At 39.1% G+C, this 19,372-nt stretch overlaps 1 protein-coding gene across 6 annotated transcripts in view; it reads right to left on the bottom strand.

Annotated features, from left to right (window-relative positions):
* Window positions 1-1,867: 1,867 nt before the first annotated feature.
* The window catches only part of LOC107600764 (general transcription factor II-I repeat domain-containing protein 1-like), a 31,005-nt gene continuing 13,500 nt past the window's right edge, over window positions 1,868-19,372 (bottom strand). For 4 of the 6 annotated variants that reach the window (XM_016292722.1, XM_016292718.1, XM_016292720.1 and 1 more), the window contains exons 10-27: window positions 17,681-17,706; window positions 17,265-17,388; window positions 11,956-11,999; window positions 11,769-11,849; window positions 10,243-10,329; window positions 8,291-8,341; window positions 8,143-8,208; window positions 7,790-7,973; window positions 7,616-7,677; window positions 7,224-7,289; window positions 6,750-7,017; window positions 6,631-6,659; window positions 6,493-6,540; window positions 4,708-4,785; window positions 4,433-4,625; window positions 3,686-3,723; window positions 3,329-3,444; window positions 1,868-2,360 (exon numbers count right to left, since the gene is read on the bottom strand). In XM_016292722.1, the coding sequence (XP_016148208.1) occupies window positions 2,292-2,360; window positions 3,329-3,444; window positions 3,686-3,723; window positions 4,433-4,625; window positions 4,708-4,785; window positions 6,493-6,540; window positions 6,631-6,659; window positions 6,750-7,017; window positions 7,224-7,289; window positions 7,616-7,677; window positions 7,790-7,973; window positions 8,143-8,208; window positions 8,291-8,341; window positions 10,243-10,329; window positions 11,769-11,849; window positions 11,956-11,999; window positions 17,265-17,388; window positions 17,681-17,706 (1,630 nt within the window). In that variant the 3' untranslated portion in view covers window positions 1,868-2,291. The remainder of the gene's footprint in view (window positions 2,361-3,328; window positions 3,445-3,685; window positions 3,724-4,432; window positions 4,626-4,707; window positions 4,786-6,492; window positions 6,541-6,630; window positions 6,660-6,749; window positions 7,018-7,223; window positions 7,290-7,615; window positions 7,678-7,789; window positions 7,974-8,142; window positions 8,209-8,290; window positions 8,342-10,242; window positions 10,330-11,768; window positions 11,850-11,955; window positions 12,000-17,264; window positions 17,389-17,680; window positions 17,707-19,372) is intronic. The other 2 variants (XM_016292723.1, XM_016292724.1) reach the window with 2 other exon arrangements.

Raw genomic sequence — 19,372 nt, forward strand, 5'->3', positions numbered from 1 at the left:
AACCGCTGCGACAGGATGATTTGGAAGAACTAGACTAGTCTGATTCGTGAACGAATGTTTTGTAAATGAAGCGTTTGTACGTGAACTGAATAATAAATGTTTTTAGTAAACACATTTTATATTAAGTTATTTATGTTCCGAAGAAAGCCGTATTTGCATCAATATTATGGCAATTAAATTCTGACAGAATTGTCATTTTTTGGGTGAACTATCCTTTCAGCAGTCTTTAATTAATGCTAATTTAATTTATATGTATAAAAAATAATAAAATAAAAAATTTAGCTACTCTACCATGGGTGCCAGCAGCCAACAATTGAGTGTTTTAACTATAGATATGTCTATGGTTTTAACTTTAATCATTTTATGAAATCTGACATACCTCATAAAACATCGCACACATTCAGAAAGTTTAACTAAAAACTTAAGATTGAACGTAGAACATTTTTATTTTATTCCAATTGAATTTAAGGAAAAAATAAAACTACTGTAATTCTGCACTGTAATCAGTTTACTAAAAAAGGTCAAATGTGTGATGTTGTCTTTAGCCCAGCAGATGGTGCTACTGATGATTTTATGTCTTTCACTACATAACACTATCATAATCACACAAACGCAAGGCAACACATTTTATTTGAAAGGCCTAAATGGCATTAAGGTACAGCATATAAATACTGGCGATTCCAGAGACAGTCATTACATAATAACATTATAGCATTCTTTCCTTTACAAACGATACATTCATGATGTTTTCTCCTTGAAATATCTCACTTTGCCTTACTTTAACAAACTTAAGAGTAACTTACAAAGCTAAAATAATACAAAAAGTCTCTCAGTTGAATACAAGTTAGTGCTATCATGTTAGGGTTTTCCAACTTGACATACTGAAACCTGAAGCAGATGTTTCTTTCTGAATACATACAGTAGCTAGCTTAGCATCACTAGTCATGTCATTCGGTACTTTATGCTCTGTACTAAATGTGGTAGATTACATTCCCTGCATATACAAGTTTTTTTTTATTTTTTTTATAAATAAATAAATAACAATACAAACATTTGCAAGGCATGAGACCCAGATAACTACAGGACTCGTATCCAGTATGCACATACTGTACGAGCTCTCGGCACCAAACAAGGCTGTGTATCCCAACAGTGATTAGACGTATTTGGGGGGGGGCGGAAATCCCATTTTGACTGCTCTTTATGAAATGGTTATTTAACCATGATTGTGTCCCAGGATCTGCTATAACAAATCCTGGTGGCAAAGCAATATAGTAATTCTGATACGCAAATAACGGCTACTCCTTTTACAAACAATCTCTTGAAGGAATAGTTCTGTCCTTATTCACTCCCCTCATGTCGCTCCAAGCCTGTATGTTGTTACTCTACCAGTGGAACACTTAAAGGAATAGTTCACCCAAAAAATTTTATTTCCTGAAAATGCACTCAACCTCAGGCCATCCAAGATGCAGATGGGTTTGTTTCTTCATCTGAATAGATTTGGATAACTTTAGCATCACTTGCTAACCTATGGATACTCTGCAGTGAATATGTGCCGTCAGAATGAAAATCCAAACAGCTGATAAAAACATCACAATAATCCACAAGTACAGGTGCATCTCAATAAATTAGAATGTCGTGGAAAAGTTCATTTCACATGACTCCAGGCTATCAAATAATGTCTTGTGAAGTGAAAATCTGTGTTTGTAAAAAAAAATAAATCATTATTACTACATTACTTGTAGTGTTTTTATCAGCTGTTTAGACTCTCATTATGACGGCACCCATTCACTGCAGAGGATCCATTGGAAGCAAGAGATATAATGCTACATTTATTCAAATTTGTTTTGATTAAGAAATAAAACCATCTACATCTTGGGTGGCCTGAGGGTGAGTATATTTTCAGCAGATTTACATTTTTGGATGAAGTATTGCTTTAAATATCAGTTTTTGACTAATCTTCACACAGAACAAATCTTTTACATGATTTCTATTTTTGCATTTCACCAAAAAATCTAAAGCATTCGCTTTGGACTGACATGAGGGTGAGTACTATTCCTCTAAGTAATAAAGCACTGGCAGATTGATTTACTGCTGTTTTTCCATCATTAGCACTTCATTCAGAAACAACTGCATCCAACAGTTCACACTCTCTGATACACACAGGCATCTCCACGTGCGAGCCGCAGGATCTGCCACAGCTCTGAAGAAAGCTGAATTTAGCATTCAGAAATGTCAGGTTTAAAAAAGTTCCCTTAACAGTAGAAGTCTTTTGTACGCCATCAGAAAGTTCATTAATATTTGACTTTTCCAGGAACTTGAACATTCACTCCACTATAGTCCACCATGTACATGGGCCATTGCTGAAAAAGAAAAAAAAAGGACTTTGTAATAGTAGCTAATTTAGCGAAATCAGCCATTTTTAAGTTTGACATGAAAATTCTATGGTCCCCATTTACTCTCTTAATACATGTCCATAGTCTAATTGTGCAAAATTAATCTGCATTTGAAACATTTTGTGCTTTAACGAAAGTGCTGGCTCTGGAATGACTTTTCAGTTGCCTGTATACAATATAATTCAAAAGTCTGCGTTCTGTACGATTTTTGAAAGAAGTCTTTTATGCTCACCAAGGCTGCATTGATTTGATCAAATATACATTAAAACAGTAATACTGTAAAATATTATTACAATTTAAAATAACTGTATTTCATTTTAATAGATTTTAAAATGTACTTTATTCCTTTGATGGCAAAGCTACATTTTCAGCAGTCATGACTCCAGTATTCAATGTCATATCACATGATCCTTCAGAAATCATTCTAATATTCTGATTTTGTGCTCAAGAAATATTTCTTATTATTATCACAATTAAAAACAATTGTGCTGCTGAATACTTCTGGGGAACCTGTGATACTTTTTTTTCAGGATTATCGATGAACAGAAAGTTTAAAAACAGCATTTTCTGAAATAGAAATCTTTTGTAACATTACAATTTTGTTTGATCAATTTAATGTATCCTACTATCCCCAAAAATTCTTACTAACCCTAAACTTTTAAACAGTAGTGTAATGTTAACCAGTAACTAACTGATTATTTAATGGTAGCATACTCGCATTTAAGTCTGGCTTAATTCTGCACACGAGGCCCACTTTTCAAAATCAAATCAATTCCTGTTTGATAAAATCAAGTCCCACTCCACTTTTTTTTCCCCTCACTGAATATCTTGTTCAAAAAATGTTTTTCATTATACAAGTAAACTGGGCTGAAAATGCCTTTTAATGACAAAGAATAAATAAAAGAGTGTAATTAGAAACCCACTCGTCTGCTTACCATGACAGGTATCTGATTGGTTGATAGTGTTGAGTCTGCTCCAGTGGGCATGGATGCTTGACTGTTGTCAAGTACTCGTTTACGTTTGCGTCGATTCGTAGACACTTCTTTACCTTCTACAAAAGAAGATTATATATATATATATATATATATATATATATATATATATATATTTATTTATTTAAGCAAATTAGCATTTGTAAACATTTACTTTTTTTTCTTCAAAAGTGAAATAAAAAGTACACTAATAAGGCTCTTATATATATATATTTATTTATTTAAGCAAATTAGCATTTGTAAACATTTACTTTTTTTTCTTCAAAAGTGAAATAAAAAGTACACTAATAAGGCTCTTACCTTTATTACAAGATTGAGTACATAACTCTGTAAAAGGCCTAAATAAAGACACAATCAAGATCAAACAACACTTAAAGTACAACAGAGTCTCTAAACACAGCAAGTATTGCTCTTCCGACACAATCACTATAATTAGGGATGCACCGATACCACTTTTTCCAGTACCTGCCCGATACCGATACTTTTATTTTTGGTACTTGCCGATACAGAGTATCCAAATGATGCGTGCTGAGTGAGTGAACATCAAAGATCACACAACAGAAGTGCGCGCGCGCTCTCTCTCTCTCTCTCTCTCTCTCTCCCTACCGTTAAGTAACTTGTGCATTTTTTTACTTACTTGTTTTTGACATATCCGACCAAACTACAGACTTTCCAATGATATCTGTGAAAAAGGGATATTCACTCGACAAGCTCGCACATCTGCGCCGCCGCGCGCTCAATCCACTCAGCGTGCTTTGTTTATCAGCTCGCGCACATCAGCTATACAGGCGTTAATACTGAATGTTTAGCATTATATTCATTGCATACATATACTTCGTAGTAGACATCCTTAACTCCATTCTGCTGTCTGTTGTTCTGTTGTCGGTGTTTCTTTGTCTGAATATGGCGCTTAACACATGCTGTGTGGTATCGGCGTTTGATATCGGGGCATTTTAATGAGTACGAGTACGAGTACAGGAGACCAGTATCGGGGCCGATACGGTGCATCCCTAACTATAATCATATCTGACATACTATAGCACTTACTGTAGTGGGGTTTTGATATTGAAAGTAATTTCATCTTGGGCCTCCAGGATTTTTTCCAACCGAACTATGTCGTAAGTATTAGGATTCCTGAAGGGAATATCATCGGGAAGTCCACACACTTCCAGTGAGCCTGGATTGGCACGGATTAACTTGTATGGAACAATGACTGAGCGGTCCAGACCCAAAGCTTCACCTGAACACAAAACATTCACAAATGAAGCACTGAAGTATTTTCAAAGGGATAGGGATAAATCAGTTATTAGTAATTAACACACCGTATTTTTTATTGAACAGCTCTTTAACTTGTTCCCGTAATATCACTTTTTCTCCCATCCGGTTGACCTCGTCTTCTTCTGTTGGACAGTGAAAAGACATTTGACAAGTTTACTGACAGATTCAACATTAAAATAACTTTTTAAGCCATGGTAGATAGATTCTACACAGATTCAAGCTTAAAGGGTTAGTTCACCCAAAAGTGAAAATTAGTCCATAAATTACTCACCCTCAAGTCATCCTAGGTGTATATGACTTTCTTCTTTCAGACGAATCCAGTCGGAGTTATATTAAAATTTGTCTTTGGTCTTTCAAGCTGTTTAATGGCACTCAGTGGGTGTTGCATGCATCAGTCCAAAAGAAGTTAAATAAAATGCGCCCATCCATAAAAAAAAAAGTGTCTCATGCGGCTCCGGTGGGTGAACAAAGGCTTTCTGTAGCGAATCGATGCGTTTTTGTAAGAAAAATATCCATATTCAAAACGTAATAATCACTTTAATGTAGCTTGCGCCAACAGTCCTACACGGAAGCAGTTCCGAGCGGATGACGTATGGAGGTCGGCTTTGCGCATGCGCCGCTCAGAAGTGACGAACGCAGAAGCGCAGGGGAGAGATCAAAACAAAACAACCGATATAAGCCAAGAGGAGACTGGTTTTCCTTTGCTAAAGCAAGGAAACTTTGCTTCCTTTGCTCCAGTAAACAAACGTTCGTTCTCACGAAACCCTGCATGCGCAGCGCTGACCTCATACGTCATCCGCCCGGAGCTGCTTCTGTGTACAACTGTTGGTACAAGCTACATTAAAGTGATTATTACGTTTTGAATATGGATATTTTTCTTACAAAAATGCTTCGATTCGCTACTGGAGGCCTTTGTTCACCCCCTGGAGCCGTGTGAGACACTTTTTTTATGGATGGGTGCTTTTTATTTAACTCCTTTTGGACTGATGCATGCAACACCCGCTGAGTGCCATTAAACAGCTTGAAAGATCAAAGACAAATTTTAATATAACTCCGACTGGATTCGTCTGAAAGAAGAAAGACATATACACCTAGGATGACTTGAGGGTGAGTAATTTGTGGGCTAATTTTAATTTTTGGGTGAACTAACCCTTTAAGGCTAGGTTTATGCTGCTTTATTTTTTAAAAGGAAATACCTTGGACATTGGCTATTTTGTAATAGACCATTTAATAATTTTATGATGTATTTTAGACAATTATAAATTACTAAATTATTAAATAATACAATATTATAGTAATGGCTGATTTTATAATATAAAAAAAAGTTAAAGTTTGAACATCAAAGAATCCTGAAAAAACTTATCACAGTCTCCATAAAAATAATATTAAGCAGCGGTTTTCAATATGGATTACAAGGAATATTTCTTGACAGGCAAATCAATGTTTTCTGAAGGATCATGTGATGATGAAGACTGGAGTAATGGCTGCTGAAAATTCAGCTTTGCCATCCCAGGAATGTTACTATTGCAATGTATTTAATAATGCAACCTTGGTTAGCATTAGAGACCTCTTTCAAAAACAGAACAAAAAAAACTTACTTTGAGTTTGAACTGCAGTATATTTGCAAATAAAATACTTTTATCTCAGTCAAACAGTAAAACTAAAGTGCCTAAAGCAGCAGCCTCCATTGATTGGGAGCAATCTATTTTGGTCGCATCACAATGTTCTGCACATCCAGACTAGACATGGATGCTTGTGCATTAATTGCAATAAATAACTACACTACAATAATAACACTAAATCTTTCATAAATTATGCCTTATTCTTACCACTTATTGGGGTGTAACCTTTCTTCAGTATGGTTATTCTTCGTGGTGCTGGCAAAGCAAAAATGATTTTATTTCCATGAGTAATTCAGCAAAAAAAAAAGAAAAAAAAAGCAGTGCTATGAAATTGTGACAGCTTACCTGGCTTGGGAATAAGCCCTTGGAAAGGCCTGAAAAGATAATAAAAGACTTTTGTAATTCTCTGGGATTTCCAAAATAAACTCCAATATATTACACAAATTAATTTTTCTCGTCTTCACCTTGTAATGCTGAAAGAGATCTTGTCTGCCACCGCTAATATCCTCTCTAGATTCTGTGAGCCGAAGGTACAGGGTTTTCTGAAGGGGATGCCAGGGGGCAAGCCCTCTATAATCACTGAGCCAGGGTTACTCTTGATCCTCTTGTAAGGCACTTGCACAGGATACTTAATGCCCAGTGCCTCGCCATATTTCCTGTTGAACATGTCTTGGACCTGCTCTCGCAGAGTGTTCGCCAAGTCGATACGGGAGAGCTTGGCCTCTAAACTGTCTGCGGGCAGAACAATGTTAGAAAAGCCAACGGTTTAGTGATCGCATATCGGGAAAGGTTAGAAGAAATGAAGGTTTGAACATAAACTGGCATCCAAAAGACAGACACGTGGCACACGGATCAACTGAATCATTTCATTTAGTCAGGATGTAATAAAGTCACAAACTTACTGTGTACAACACCTGATAACTTAATCACGGTGTTACCTGAGAATCCTGGTCTTTTGGAGGCAGGTCCCGGGTCATCTGATTGATCTGTGGAGTCAGTCTCTGCTGAACGTTTAATCAAAAGGAGCATTAGATTAGATTAGTAAATGATATTTTGGCTAAAATAGAAGAAATATACATATAAAACGGATAGTTAAAACAAAACAATACAAACAAAACAAAACAAAAAATAAAGCAAATCAAACAAAATAAAACAAAACTATACAAACAAAACAAAAAAACAAAGCAAAGCAAAGCAAAACAAACTAAATAAAACAAAGCATAGCAAAACAAAAAAACAAAACATAAAACAAAGCAAAAAAACAACAACCCTACAATGGACTGGCCATGCATCCAGGGTAAAAATAAATCAAATTAAATTGTTATTTCACCTGAATCAGAGGTTGTCTTAGAGACACCTTCATGTTTAACCTGTTCTGTCAACAATTCTGGCCTGACAAAAATAAAAAAAGGCACACGGTTGTTACACTACTTCTTTAGACACTGTAGTGGTTTTATGTGAACAAATTTGATAGATCATTTTAATGTGTTCTGTATGAACATACCTCTTTATAACAAATGTAATCTGACTACTGGCGGCAAGAATCTTCCGTAGTTTTGCCGCTCCAAAACAGTTTGGTCTTCGAAAAGTCATCCCTTCTGGTAGCCCTGTGACATACAGGTCATCTGGATACATCTGGAACTTGGAATATGGCACTTTAGCTGGTTCAGGCAGACCAAGAGCCTCACCTAGAATGAGAAAGAGAGATGATTTGACGGATATGAAAATCTACTTGGAATTCTGCAATCTATTATTTGTGTATATTAAACCTAGAATAATTTGATTGGTTGAATAAATCCAACTGGCAGATTTGCAGGTTGCCATCAGAGTTGATTGTAAATGAAGTTCATGACTCACTGTACTTGGAGCTGAACAGGCTTTCGACTTGCTTTCGCAGCTGAAGGATCATCTCTCCGATGTCTTCTGGGGAAAGGGAGGACAATCACACCAACAGCCTAAAATATCTGAAGACAAACCTGAGTGGCCTTTCAAAATGAACTTTTACCTTCAACAGCTCTCTTGAGCCCTTGTGCTGTAGACTTCGGCGTTAAATCTTCTGCAGAGATACAAACAGAATGCCATTAACATCAGTGTAGCACATGGGAAATCTTCCTATGTGTATGATTTGATGTGAATTCTACACGCTTGCAGGAGGTGTTATGATGATTTAACTCACCTGTGGTTTACTCCAGTGACCATTTGTGTAATGCTTCAACATAACAAATCCAGTGTTATTAATTAAAAAGTCAGACTGCTTAATCTGTGAGTTTATATGAACGCTTCAACCACGCCAGGTTTTTACACCTCACTCGTGTACAAATTATTTTTTTTTAAATGGTAATATAAAAGGAATCAAATATTTATAAATAACTTGCAAACTATAAAATAGAGCCATTAAAATGTTAATAAACAAAAAAAAACTGTAATAGATTATATTAATATATTACTATTAGATATAAAATAAAGACTAAAATATGAAATTCTTTAAAAAGAGTAAATACACTACTGTTCAAAACTTTGGGATCAGTTAGATTTTTTTATGCTTTTTTTTTAATGATGTCTCTGATTCTTACCAATGATGCATTTATTTGCTCACAAATACAGTAAAAACAGTAATATGGTGAAATATTATTATGATTTAAAATAGCTGGTTTCTATTTCATATTTCAAAATGTAATTTATTCCTGTGATGGCAAAGCTGAACTTTCAACTCCATTTTTCATTCTTCAGTGTCACATAATCCTTCAGAAATCAATCTAATAACCTGATTTAGTGTTCAAGAAAATTATTATCAATGTTGAAAACAGTTGTGCTGCTTAATTATAAAAGTCTTTACCAATTATATATGTCTGCATTATAAATGTCTTTACTGTAACTTTTCATGAATGCTTCTGAAATTATTTCTTGCTGACCCCAAAAGTTTTAATTGTATAAATCACATTTATTTTGTACAAGTCATACTTTGAGAAAATTATTTTCCATAGCCTTTTCAGTCTTTCAGGATTACTGAAAAAGGATTTTTGATTAAGACCGATTTACTAATCAATCATTCTGACCAAACTGTGATCACAGTGATCATTTCATGGAAAAGAACCAATTCAAAAGAATCTGGTTTACCTACAAGTTTTACGCTACAAAAAAAGCATCATTCTATATGACAAAAGATTTTGCAGCATAACTAAAGAAAGGATTTTTAAAACTATTTTAAAATTCCCTTATATTTCCAAGTTATCCATAACCAAGATTTCCTACCTGTTAAATAAACACATCACATGTACTGTAGTTGAGCGTTCATATCAACTCTACAGTTTATTTCTATATATTAGGGGCGCTAACACTGGGAGTCTATTTAGGGAGTTCTACTGGATGTGGGTTTACTGTCGTGGGTAAAGTAGCACAGCACTGGGAACAGGTTATACACTGGATCTGACTCGGGTGAGACTACTGTTTGGGTAAGTCTGGGGTATTGGGAATGGAGTTGAAATAAGACATGTAAAACTCTTGTCTTACCATAATTTAACCTATGTTATTATCACTGGTTAAAATGTTTTTGTACATTAACTGCTGCTGTCCTGTTTCGATCTTCACAGTGGTTCAAACTCACGTACAATTCCTTTTGAGAGATTATGCCAAGGTTTCTCCACACTATGCAGTGGCCAAATTAGCATTTAATATCAATGTTGAGCATTAAATCACTGAAATGAATGTCTTACAAGAACTGCTTTGACAGTTAGTTGGACGGACATGCACATGTATATATAAAGATTATGAGACAGGCATTAGCGCTTGAAGGAGGGCAGGTATAGACCAGGCAGAGGGATTTGAACTGGATGAGAAGTTGGAAAGGTTTATATTCGAGGCTTTGATATGTCATATGTTTGGGATTATCGATGTACTATCGGAGGCAAGAGAAAAGATGGATGTGGAACTACACTCGGATATAAGGTAAGAAGTTACCTGCTACAGGCTCCTTGGGATGACAGAGGTCAGGGGTCACCCGCTCCGCCTGAGGCTCACTCGGCTCTTCTGTAGAAGCACTGGACTCTGAGATGTAGAAGATGAGAGGAAGACAAGAATAGACTAAATGAGCAGTTGGATGTACAGTTAAAACCAAATGAAATGACATTCAAAATGCATTTGATTTTGATAATATGATTTATTGATTGGGATTTGGTTTTGAATTGTGAAAAGCAGAACCATTCATGCTGATAAAATGTTTCATTATTTTTAGAATAAATATAATGCATTGATGAATCGTCCTCTGGGAGGCCAGTGAAAAATAAGTCTCTTTTGTTAACCAAGGCTGCATCTATTTGATCAAAAAGTACAGTAAAAAATAGTGAAAATATGAAATATTAGAGTTTAAAATAACTGTTTTCTGTTTTAATATATTTTAAATTGTCATTTATTCCTGTGATGGCAAAGCTGAATTTTCAGCATTCTTATTTTTATCAATGTTGAAAACAGCTTTGCTGCTTTTTGTTTTTGTTATTTATTTTTTAACCATTATTTCTTTTCAGGATTTTATGATGAATAGCAAGTTTAAAAGAACAGAATTTTTTTTTAATCTAATTTTTTGTAACATTATCCTTTCTTTACTGTCACTTTTGAGCAATACCAAGCATCCCTGCTAAAAAAGTATTCATTTCTTAAAAAATTTAAAATAAATCTTACTGACTCCAAACTTTCGAACAGTACTGTACATTTTGTATAAACCAGTGATATTTATTAAGGAAGTCAATAGGGCCCAATTTTAAAGTGAACATGATGCAGCATTCACAGTCCTTCCATAACATAACATATTCCTAAATGAAACGGAATGTTAAATGACAAAAAATGCACGGAAATTGATTTTATCCATCGTGGATTGATTGGATTGTGAAAAGTGGTCTCTGTTTGACAGTGGTTTCAGAAACAGAGAAAGTACATTTTGATGAAAGATGATAATGTGCACTGATGAAGTGAGCACACTCACCCAAGATACTTATAACATAAATAGGGTCTTTAAGTAAGGTCAGAAGGTAAAGAGGAGGTAAAAAGTCACATTTGATCAGAATAATGTTTTTTTAATATTGCACATGCAGCACTTGAGGTCATATTTGCAGTTTATATATATTATCTTCCTCCAGTTCACAGTGTTTAGCCAATGAATGTGCCATGTAATGCAAAATGTCCCGCCTGTCCTCAAAGGCTCAGATCACTGCACAGCAGGGTGGAAAATGAAAGCAAATATTTTTAAATCAGAAGGCAACCATCAAAGACACACTTCCTCTCTGTGAGTAAGTGAAATATGCTAATGCATTCCCATCCAGTAGACCTACAGGGACTTCATGCTGCTTTCAGCTCACAACTTTATTTCAATTTCTGCACAGATGATTGTTGTTAACTAACAATCACACCAAAAAGAGAACAAAACTTGAGGTACCAGGCTGAAATATGAAAACTCTCAGCGTGAGCTTTACTGTGGGGCTGGGATACCATACCTGGCACTGTCACCTGGATAATTTCACCATCTGGGGGTTCAGTTTTGATCTTTTTCAAAGGCAGACAGTCCCCAGATGGCCCTGAAAAATAAAACTGATTGGATTATTTTGAATTTTACACTTAAAATACGTTTGGGCTGCAGGGCAAAAGCCAAAGCTGTATTGAAACCATGAGTGGACAATCTACCTGCTTCACACTCAGCCAAAGGACTGACACAGGAGCTTGTTGATCTGAAACAAAAACGAGACTTCCTTTACTAGTTACCTATCTACTACTTAAAAAAAAAAAGTGATGCACCCAAATAAAATTTCAAAGCCAAACATGGAACTTGACACACTTTCTGTTAACCTTTAATATTTTTTAAAACAATTAAATATATGCAAAAAACAGAGAACATTGACTTACTTATTAACTCTTTCATTGATTATTATATAATACAAGCCTTAGTCTCTCACTGTATATAAGTAGAGAATAGGAACATTTTTATTTAAAAAATCAATATCTATGACAGTTATTGCTGAAAAGGAAAATGTCTGCAAATATGTACTCTTTTTTTTTTACTGGGGGAAAATGGGACTGCAATTATTTATTTATTGTTTGCTTGTTGATTTATTGTCACATTTATTGGGCTTTTTATCCATGTCAAAATCTTTGTTCAGACAGTACACAAAAGTGGCCCAAATTTGATTCGTTTTTCCTTAACTTTGTGAACAGCACAAACAACATGGAATCCGATTTTTCAGATTTTGACCACTTTACTAAATCAGATACAAATCAGATGTTTTGCAGTACGACCTCAGTCTGAACAGTAATATCAGAATTATTTTAGCCGAATTCACATCAGACTTTAAAATTTTTTTACACTCTAGATCAACATTCATCAAATTTCTGAGCTGATGGGAATCACTCCAAAGATAACGGTAATAATAACGGTAGTTCTTTGCGTGATCAGTTAATATGGAAGACAGCCATGATGGTAGTCAGTGGAGGGACAGTGAGCTGTTAGTATTATTATACAAAACTTGAGGGAAAACTAGAAAAACTTTGCTGTCTTTCTCCTCATTCTTGTCTTTGTCCTCCTTATTGCCTGCACACAAATTCCTCTTGTTATTGTTGTTGTGGACATAGTCAGTTCGAGACTGATTAATTCGCACTACAATCTGATATTGGTCACGAAAAAATATGATGTGTACAGCCACGCAAAAAAATCAGATCTAAGCAATAAAGCAGAACTAAGTACTAAGGCTCGCGAATGTAGCCAAAGTTATCAGATCTGTTTCAGCAGAGTTTCAGGTCACATTTTCAGCTGAAATTTCTTTCCTACAGCTAAAATTTTAATGTATCGCTACAGGAAAATAAAAATGTACTCGGTTACAAACGTAACCTCGGTTCCCTGATACACGGGAACAAGTACTGCATCTGCTAAGCGCTATGGGAAAAAGGTTTTTTTTCTCCTGAACTGAAGCCTTTTTCAATAAAACAGTGTAACTGCACGGCCATTGGTTCGTGCAGTACACTTTAAAATTTAACCAATGGCTCGGCAGCGGTGCTGCACGAACCTATGGTCACAAAGCCCGCCAAAGCCCACCAGAATGGGCGGGGCCATCTGGCTATATAACTGGGCACTTTGCCATAGGATTCAGGTTACTTCGACTGAAGCGACGACTGAGTCGTGCAGCTGCATAGCACGGCTAGCAATGCAGTACTCGTTCCCATATCTCAGGGAACCGAGGTGACGTTAGTAACCGAGTACGTTCCCTATCGATACTTCACTCGTACTGCATCTGCTAAGACGCTATGGGAACCAGAACAATCACGCCGTGCTATGGCAGAGGAACGACTACATGTGTAACCTTGCCCTAGGCACCTCAGGGCCCAAGGGAACAAGAATAGTAAACACCTCCCAAGGCGAACGGGCTTAGCGCACAGATGTCACGCCCGGCCTGAGTGATCATTCCAGAAGACTTGCACAGCCCCGGCACCCATGAGGGCCGAGAGTGCACAACTAAGTCCTCTGATGGGTTTGAGCATGTTACAGCCAAACTCCTGCTCAGAACGGTACCGCGTAAGCAGGTGCATGCCAGTTATGCAGAAAGAACCCTAGCCTGCAAGGCAGGGACGTCCAGGTTATAAAACCTTGCAAATGTGGACAGCAAGGCCCAACCGGCTGCCGCACAAATTTCCGCAATGGACACGCCGCTAGACCATGCCCAAGAAGAGGCGATGCCTCTAGTTGAATGGGTTCATACTCCAATGGGGCATTGCAGGCCCAAGGAAGAGTAGGCTAGCATAATAGCGTCAACTATCCACTTAGAAAGTCTCTGCTTCATGACCGGATGCCCTTTAGCACGGCTACTGAAGCAAACAAAGAGCTGTTCAGACTGCCTAAACAGGGCGGAACGCTCAATGTAAACTTTCAGCGCTCTGACGGGCAGAGTACATTCAACTCCTGGTCCTTTTCTGAGGGAGGAAGCGCAGAGAGTGTAATGACCTGTGCCCTGAATGGAGTAGAGAGCACCTTAGGTATATAACCATGCCTCGGTTTTCTTGACGACCTTAGAGTCGCCAGGCCTGAACACCAGGCAGGTAGGGCTCACAGAAGAGCGCCTGTAAGTCTCCCATTCGTTTGACCGATGCTAATGCTAGCAGCAGAGCGGTTTTCAATGACAGGGACTGAAGGTCAACAGCCTGCAGCAGCTCAAAGGGAGGACCCTTCAGGGCCCTCAGAACAGTGGGCAGGTCCCACATAGGGACAGTGAGGGGACGGGGCAGATTCAGCCTCCTAGCCCCCCTCAGAAAACGGACAACAAAGTTGTTTCTGCCCACTGACTGGCCTGCTATAGGGCCATGAGAAGCCGTTATAGCTGCTACATATACCTTGAGTGTGGATGGGGAGCGCCCCTTATCCAACATCTCCTGCAGGAAGGACAATATCACCAATACATCACAGACGGACGGGTCCTCGCCGTGGGTTAAGCACCAGGCGGAGAACACCGACCACTTAAGAGAGTAGAGGCGTCTTGTAAATGGAGCTCTAGCCTGAGAAATGGTGTTTAGAACACACTCTGGGAGGCTCGGGCTGGGGGTGCCATATCGTCCTGTTCGCCTAAGCGAGGAGATCAAGCCTCAGAGGAATGGGCCATGGGGCTGCTATGAGCAGCTGCGACAGCTCTGATAACCAATGCTGGTTTCTCCGGAGAGGGGCCACCAGAAGAACATTGCGTTCTTGTTCCCTGATTTGTCTGATTACCTGTGGGATCAGGGCGATCAGGGGAAAAGCATAGAGAAGGAGGTTGGGCCAGTCGTGGGCCAACATGTCCTTGGAATAATAAATTGCGCAACAAGAGTTGTCTTTTGAGGCGAAGAGGTCCACTTCTGCCTTGCCAAAGATCTCCCAAATTTTTTGAACCGTCTGTGGATGAAGCATCCACTCTTCTGAGGGGACTTTGCTTCGTGACAACATGTCCGCTCATTGGTTCAGTTTGCCCAGAACGTGTACTGCTCTCAGCGAGCGCAAGTTGAGCTGAGCCCATTACAGGAGGCGCTCTACTAGCACAAAGACGCCTCAAGGAAAGCCCTCCCTGGCGATTTATGTAGGACACCACAGTCATGCTGTCCAAGCGGACCAGAATGTGGTGTCCCCTCAGGTCCAGTACGAAGGTTTGACAGGCCCGACATACCGCCAGCATTTCGAGGCAGTTGAAGTGAAGACCGTCCTCCGCTTTCGACCAGTGGCCAAAAGCCGGTTTTCCTTCGCACAGAGCTCCCCAACCCGTGTTGGAAGCATCTGTCGAAACCACCTTTCTCCTGCAGACCATTCCCAGGGGGACGCCCTGTTCCATCCACTGAGCATTCTTCCAAGGGGTCAGGGCTGTTACACAGGCCTGGTCTACCCTGATAAGCAGGCGTCCGTGATGCCACGCATGAGATGGAACCCGCGGTTTCAGCCAGTACTGAAGGAGACACATACGAAGCAGGCCCAACTATAGCACTGGAGATGCTGCAGCCATAAGGCCCAGCATCTTTTGAAATGCCTTGAGAGGGCGAGAGGCACCGGCCTTGAAGGAAGTCGTGAGCTGCTGTATGACCAGAGCACGCTCTGTCACGACCACTGCTCTCATTTCGAACACTGTTCCCAGAAACGATACTCGTTGGCTGGAGGACAGTGCACTCTTGGCAAAATTGGCCCTGAGCCCCAGGCATTCTAAGAGGCTGTTGAGGAGGGCTCTGTGAGAAAGTGACTCCGCCTCCGACTGGGCCAGAACGAGCCAAGATGCGCGGCCACTGACTCGTCCAGTGGAGGAAGCTTCTCGTACCCCTTATCTTCAACGCTGTCCACCGACGTAAGGGCGGATGAAGTGGAAGTACGGAGATGTGCAGAGTATGGAGCGCGCCACGACCTGGTGAGCTCGTCATGGACCTCCGATAGGAACCACTCATCCAGAAGGCTGCGGGAGGGCTCCTCCGGTGGAGACCACTCCAATCCCAGCTCCTTGAAGGCTTTCGAGAGGACACGAAGTAATTCGGCGTCCATCCCGGGCTTAACGTCCCTGGGCTCGGACGACGGCAGGGGGGCGGGGTCAGCAGTCGAGCCCGACAGCTCCTCCGCGTCCAAAACTGCTAATGACATGCTGTCATCTAGCAGCTCGTCATCACTCCCGCCAAATGAGACCAGATCGATGGGGGAAGCCTCTCTGTGTGGAGAGAGCGTGGCACGCGGGACTTGAGTCGACATGAGACATGAGACATGAGACATGAGAAAACGGGAGGGCGCGAGGGGCGAAGTGAGAAAAGTGAAGTCTTTTCTTTCTGAAAGAAAGCTATCCGCGAGCGCAGAGAGGCGAGACTCATGTTCTCACAGTGGAAATAATCCGTTTCGGTGAGCGCGGATTCCACGTGGGATTTCCCCAAGCAGGAAATGCACTCACGGTGGCCGTCATTGGCGTGCAGGGGAGACCTGCAAGTACCGCAATAATGGTGTGACATTTGAAACAATGCCGCAAAGATTTGCTCTAAGAAATTTGCTCTTTATAAGGCTCGCCAGATGGCGGCAGGGGAAGCTGGACCACTGCTGTGAGGCGGAAAAGGCGGCAAATCAGCCGAGCAGAGAGGTCGCTATTCCACTGCAAGGCGTGTCAATGGCGAGCAAGCTCTTCAGTCAGCGGAGATCAGCGTAGAAAGTCGTCGCCGCTGAAGGAGAAGAAATCTGAATCCTATGGCGAAGTGCCAGAAGATGGCCCTGCCAATTCTGGCGGGCTTTGTGGCCATAGGTTCGTGCAGCACTGCTGCCGAGCCATTGGTTCGTTTTTAAAGAGTACTGCACGAACCAATGGCCGTGCAGTTACACTGCGTTATTGAAAAAGGCTTCAGTTCAGGAGAAAAAATTACTTTTTCCCATAGCGTTTTAGCAGACGTAAGTGAAGTATCGATAGGGAAGTTATCTAAGAAAATACAAATATTATGCTTCTGTGGTGACAGGGAAGGTAAATTGGTACCTGCTACTGTGAGTGTTGCTGACCAGCTCTAGAGAAGAGCTCGGCACCCTGAGCCCATCTGGGAATCCGTCCTCAGGGGCGGCACCATCCTGTTTGTCCTCTTCCTTTGCTATTTTTCCAGCAGCTTGCAAAAAATATAAAATGTTAAATGTAAAAATGTGCTTTATGTTGTGACATCAAATTAATTACAATCAGAATATGATATAGTAAATGTGACTTTATAAGGTTAAACCAACAAATGTAATTTGTTATGGATCAGATTAGTTAGAAACAGCTCCCTAAAGTAACAACAGAACATTTTCACCTTTTACAGTGCAAAAAAAACTACAATGTTATGTACTAATAATGCTATTACATCGTAATAAGTGCAACAAGTAAAGATGAGCCACAAAGATAATGGTTAAAGAAATGCTTACCGGTAAAAATCCGCTCATCAAACATTCTAAGAAAAGAAAAAGAAAATTGTGAGTTCCTGTGAGCCGTAAACATATTGAAACATTGAAATACTGTCTACGCATGTCTGGTGCCGAGCAGCAGGAGATTTCCTCATTATGCCAAATCAGCAGCTCCATGCTGGCTCATGTATGGCAGCGGTTACCACAACCAGCATGACGCTCCACTTTGAATGCCTAGCGCCGCTCTGCCAGATGGCAAAGACGGCTAGACATTTTTTTCTTATGAAGCAAATTAAAAACTCAGTATATCCAGTACCAATATCTGGATTCATTTTCAATGAGCCACACAGTGAATTACATGACAAAAAATTAAAGGCTATCAGTAATTAAATCTCTGACACCGTCGTCACGTTAAAATTGGAAGAGCTACAAATCACACCGCCGCTGTTTCAGTTTAACACAGGGGTGTCAAACTCATTTAAGGTTGAGGGCCGGATCGGAAAAAATATCCCGAATTACCTTTTGTTAAACCCTAGTTTGCTCACAATTACATTAATTACATTAATATTAACCATACAAACTACAATATAATAAAAAAAGAAAATCTTAGGACAACTTTTTTTTTAAAGATGATGCTTGGTTATTTTAGGGGTGTGCAATATTGACACAAAATGTCTTTTTTTTTTTTTGGTAGTTATAATTACCATATTTTGCAGAGTGTGTTTTTGAGATAGCACCTTGGTTGGTTTAAGCCTGTCATGGATAAATAAATATGACACTAAAGCCACCAGTAGGTGGCAGCAAGTCTCCGTCTTAATGAGTGATCCATTGACTCATTCATTCAAAACAGCTGATTCATTTAGAAACTAAGCTAGTGATTGTCTTTATGAATGGGCCACTGAATCATTGACTCAAATAATTTGTTCAAAAACAGATTAATTCAGTAACAAAATACACAGTGCTGCCTCGGAGACACACAATTGGTCTTACTTCGGCTTTGTTAAAAACTTTTTCTTGCCAAAACAGAGATAAACAGACAGCATTGTGACTAATATGACACACTTAATACTAGCATCTTGTTTGTTGAGCTGTTATATAAAATCAATTAATTTGCGATTGCGCTGACATTCGGGAAAGCAACACTCTTGATATAGCTAGACATTTCTTAACTATCACGACATAAATATTAAAAACTACATTTCTTACAGGGTATTTTATTTTTGCCCCCATATATTGAATTATATTGTAAACTGATAGCCTTCATCCGGCACTGAAAAACTCTCATGATTTGTTTGTTTGTTTTTTTGCAAAGTTACAAAATGTCAACTTGCACATCATTAAAACAACAGTTAGGATATTAGTACACAATAAATATCGCAATATATTATATTATTATATATAAGTATAATTTACTTTCCCCAATGCGAAGCTGTCCAGTGCGTCACAGTGTCGTTTAATATTGCACACATTTACCACAGCCACGAGTTGTGATTAAACATACCTGTCGGCTTTGAGATTACTTTCTTTCCATTTCTCCTTAAATAGCCTGTCCGCCCTTCCAGGGCAAATTTCTTCTTTTGGACATTTTTTAAATCACCAGAAAATTGCCACACAAGCATCAGTTACAACGCAGCTATCATCATATTATCCTCGTGCTGCTCGAGATTCTGGCGCCACTTTAAAAACGCGCATGTTAGGTGTCCCGAATCCCGA

This window comes from Sinocyclocheilus grahami, unplaced genomic scaffold, assembly GCF_001515645.1.
Source record: "Sinocyclocheilus grahami isolate Dianchi unplaced genomic scaffold, SAMN03320097.WGS_v1.1 scaffold291.1, whole genome shotgun sequence".
Lineage (NCBI taxonomy): Eukaryota > Metazoa > Chordata > Actinopteri > Cypriniformes > Cyprinidae > Sinocyclocheilus > Sinocyclocheilus grahami.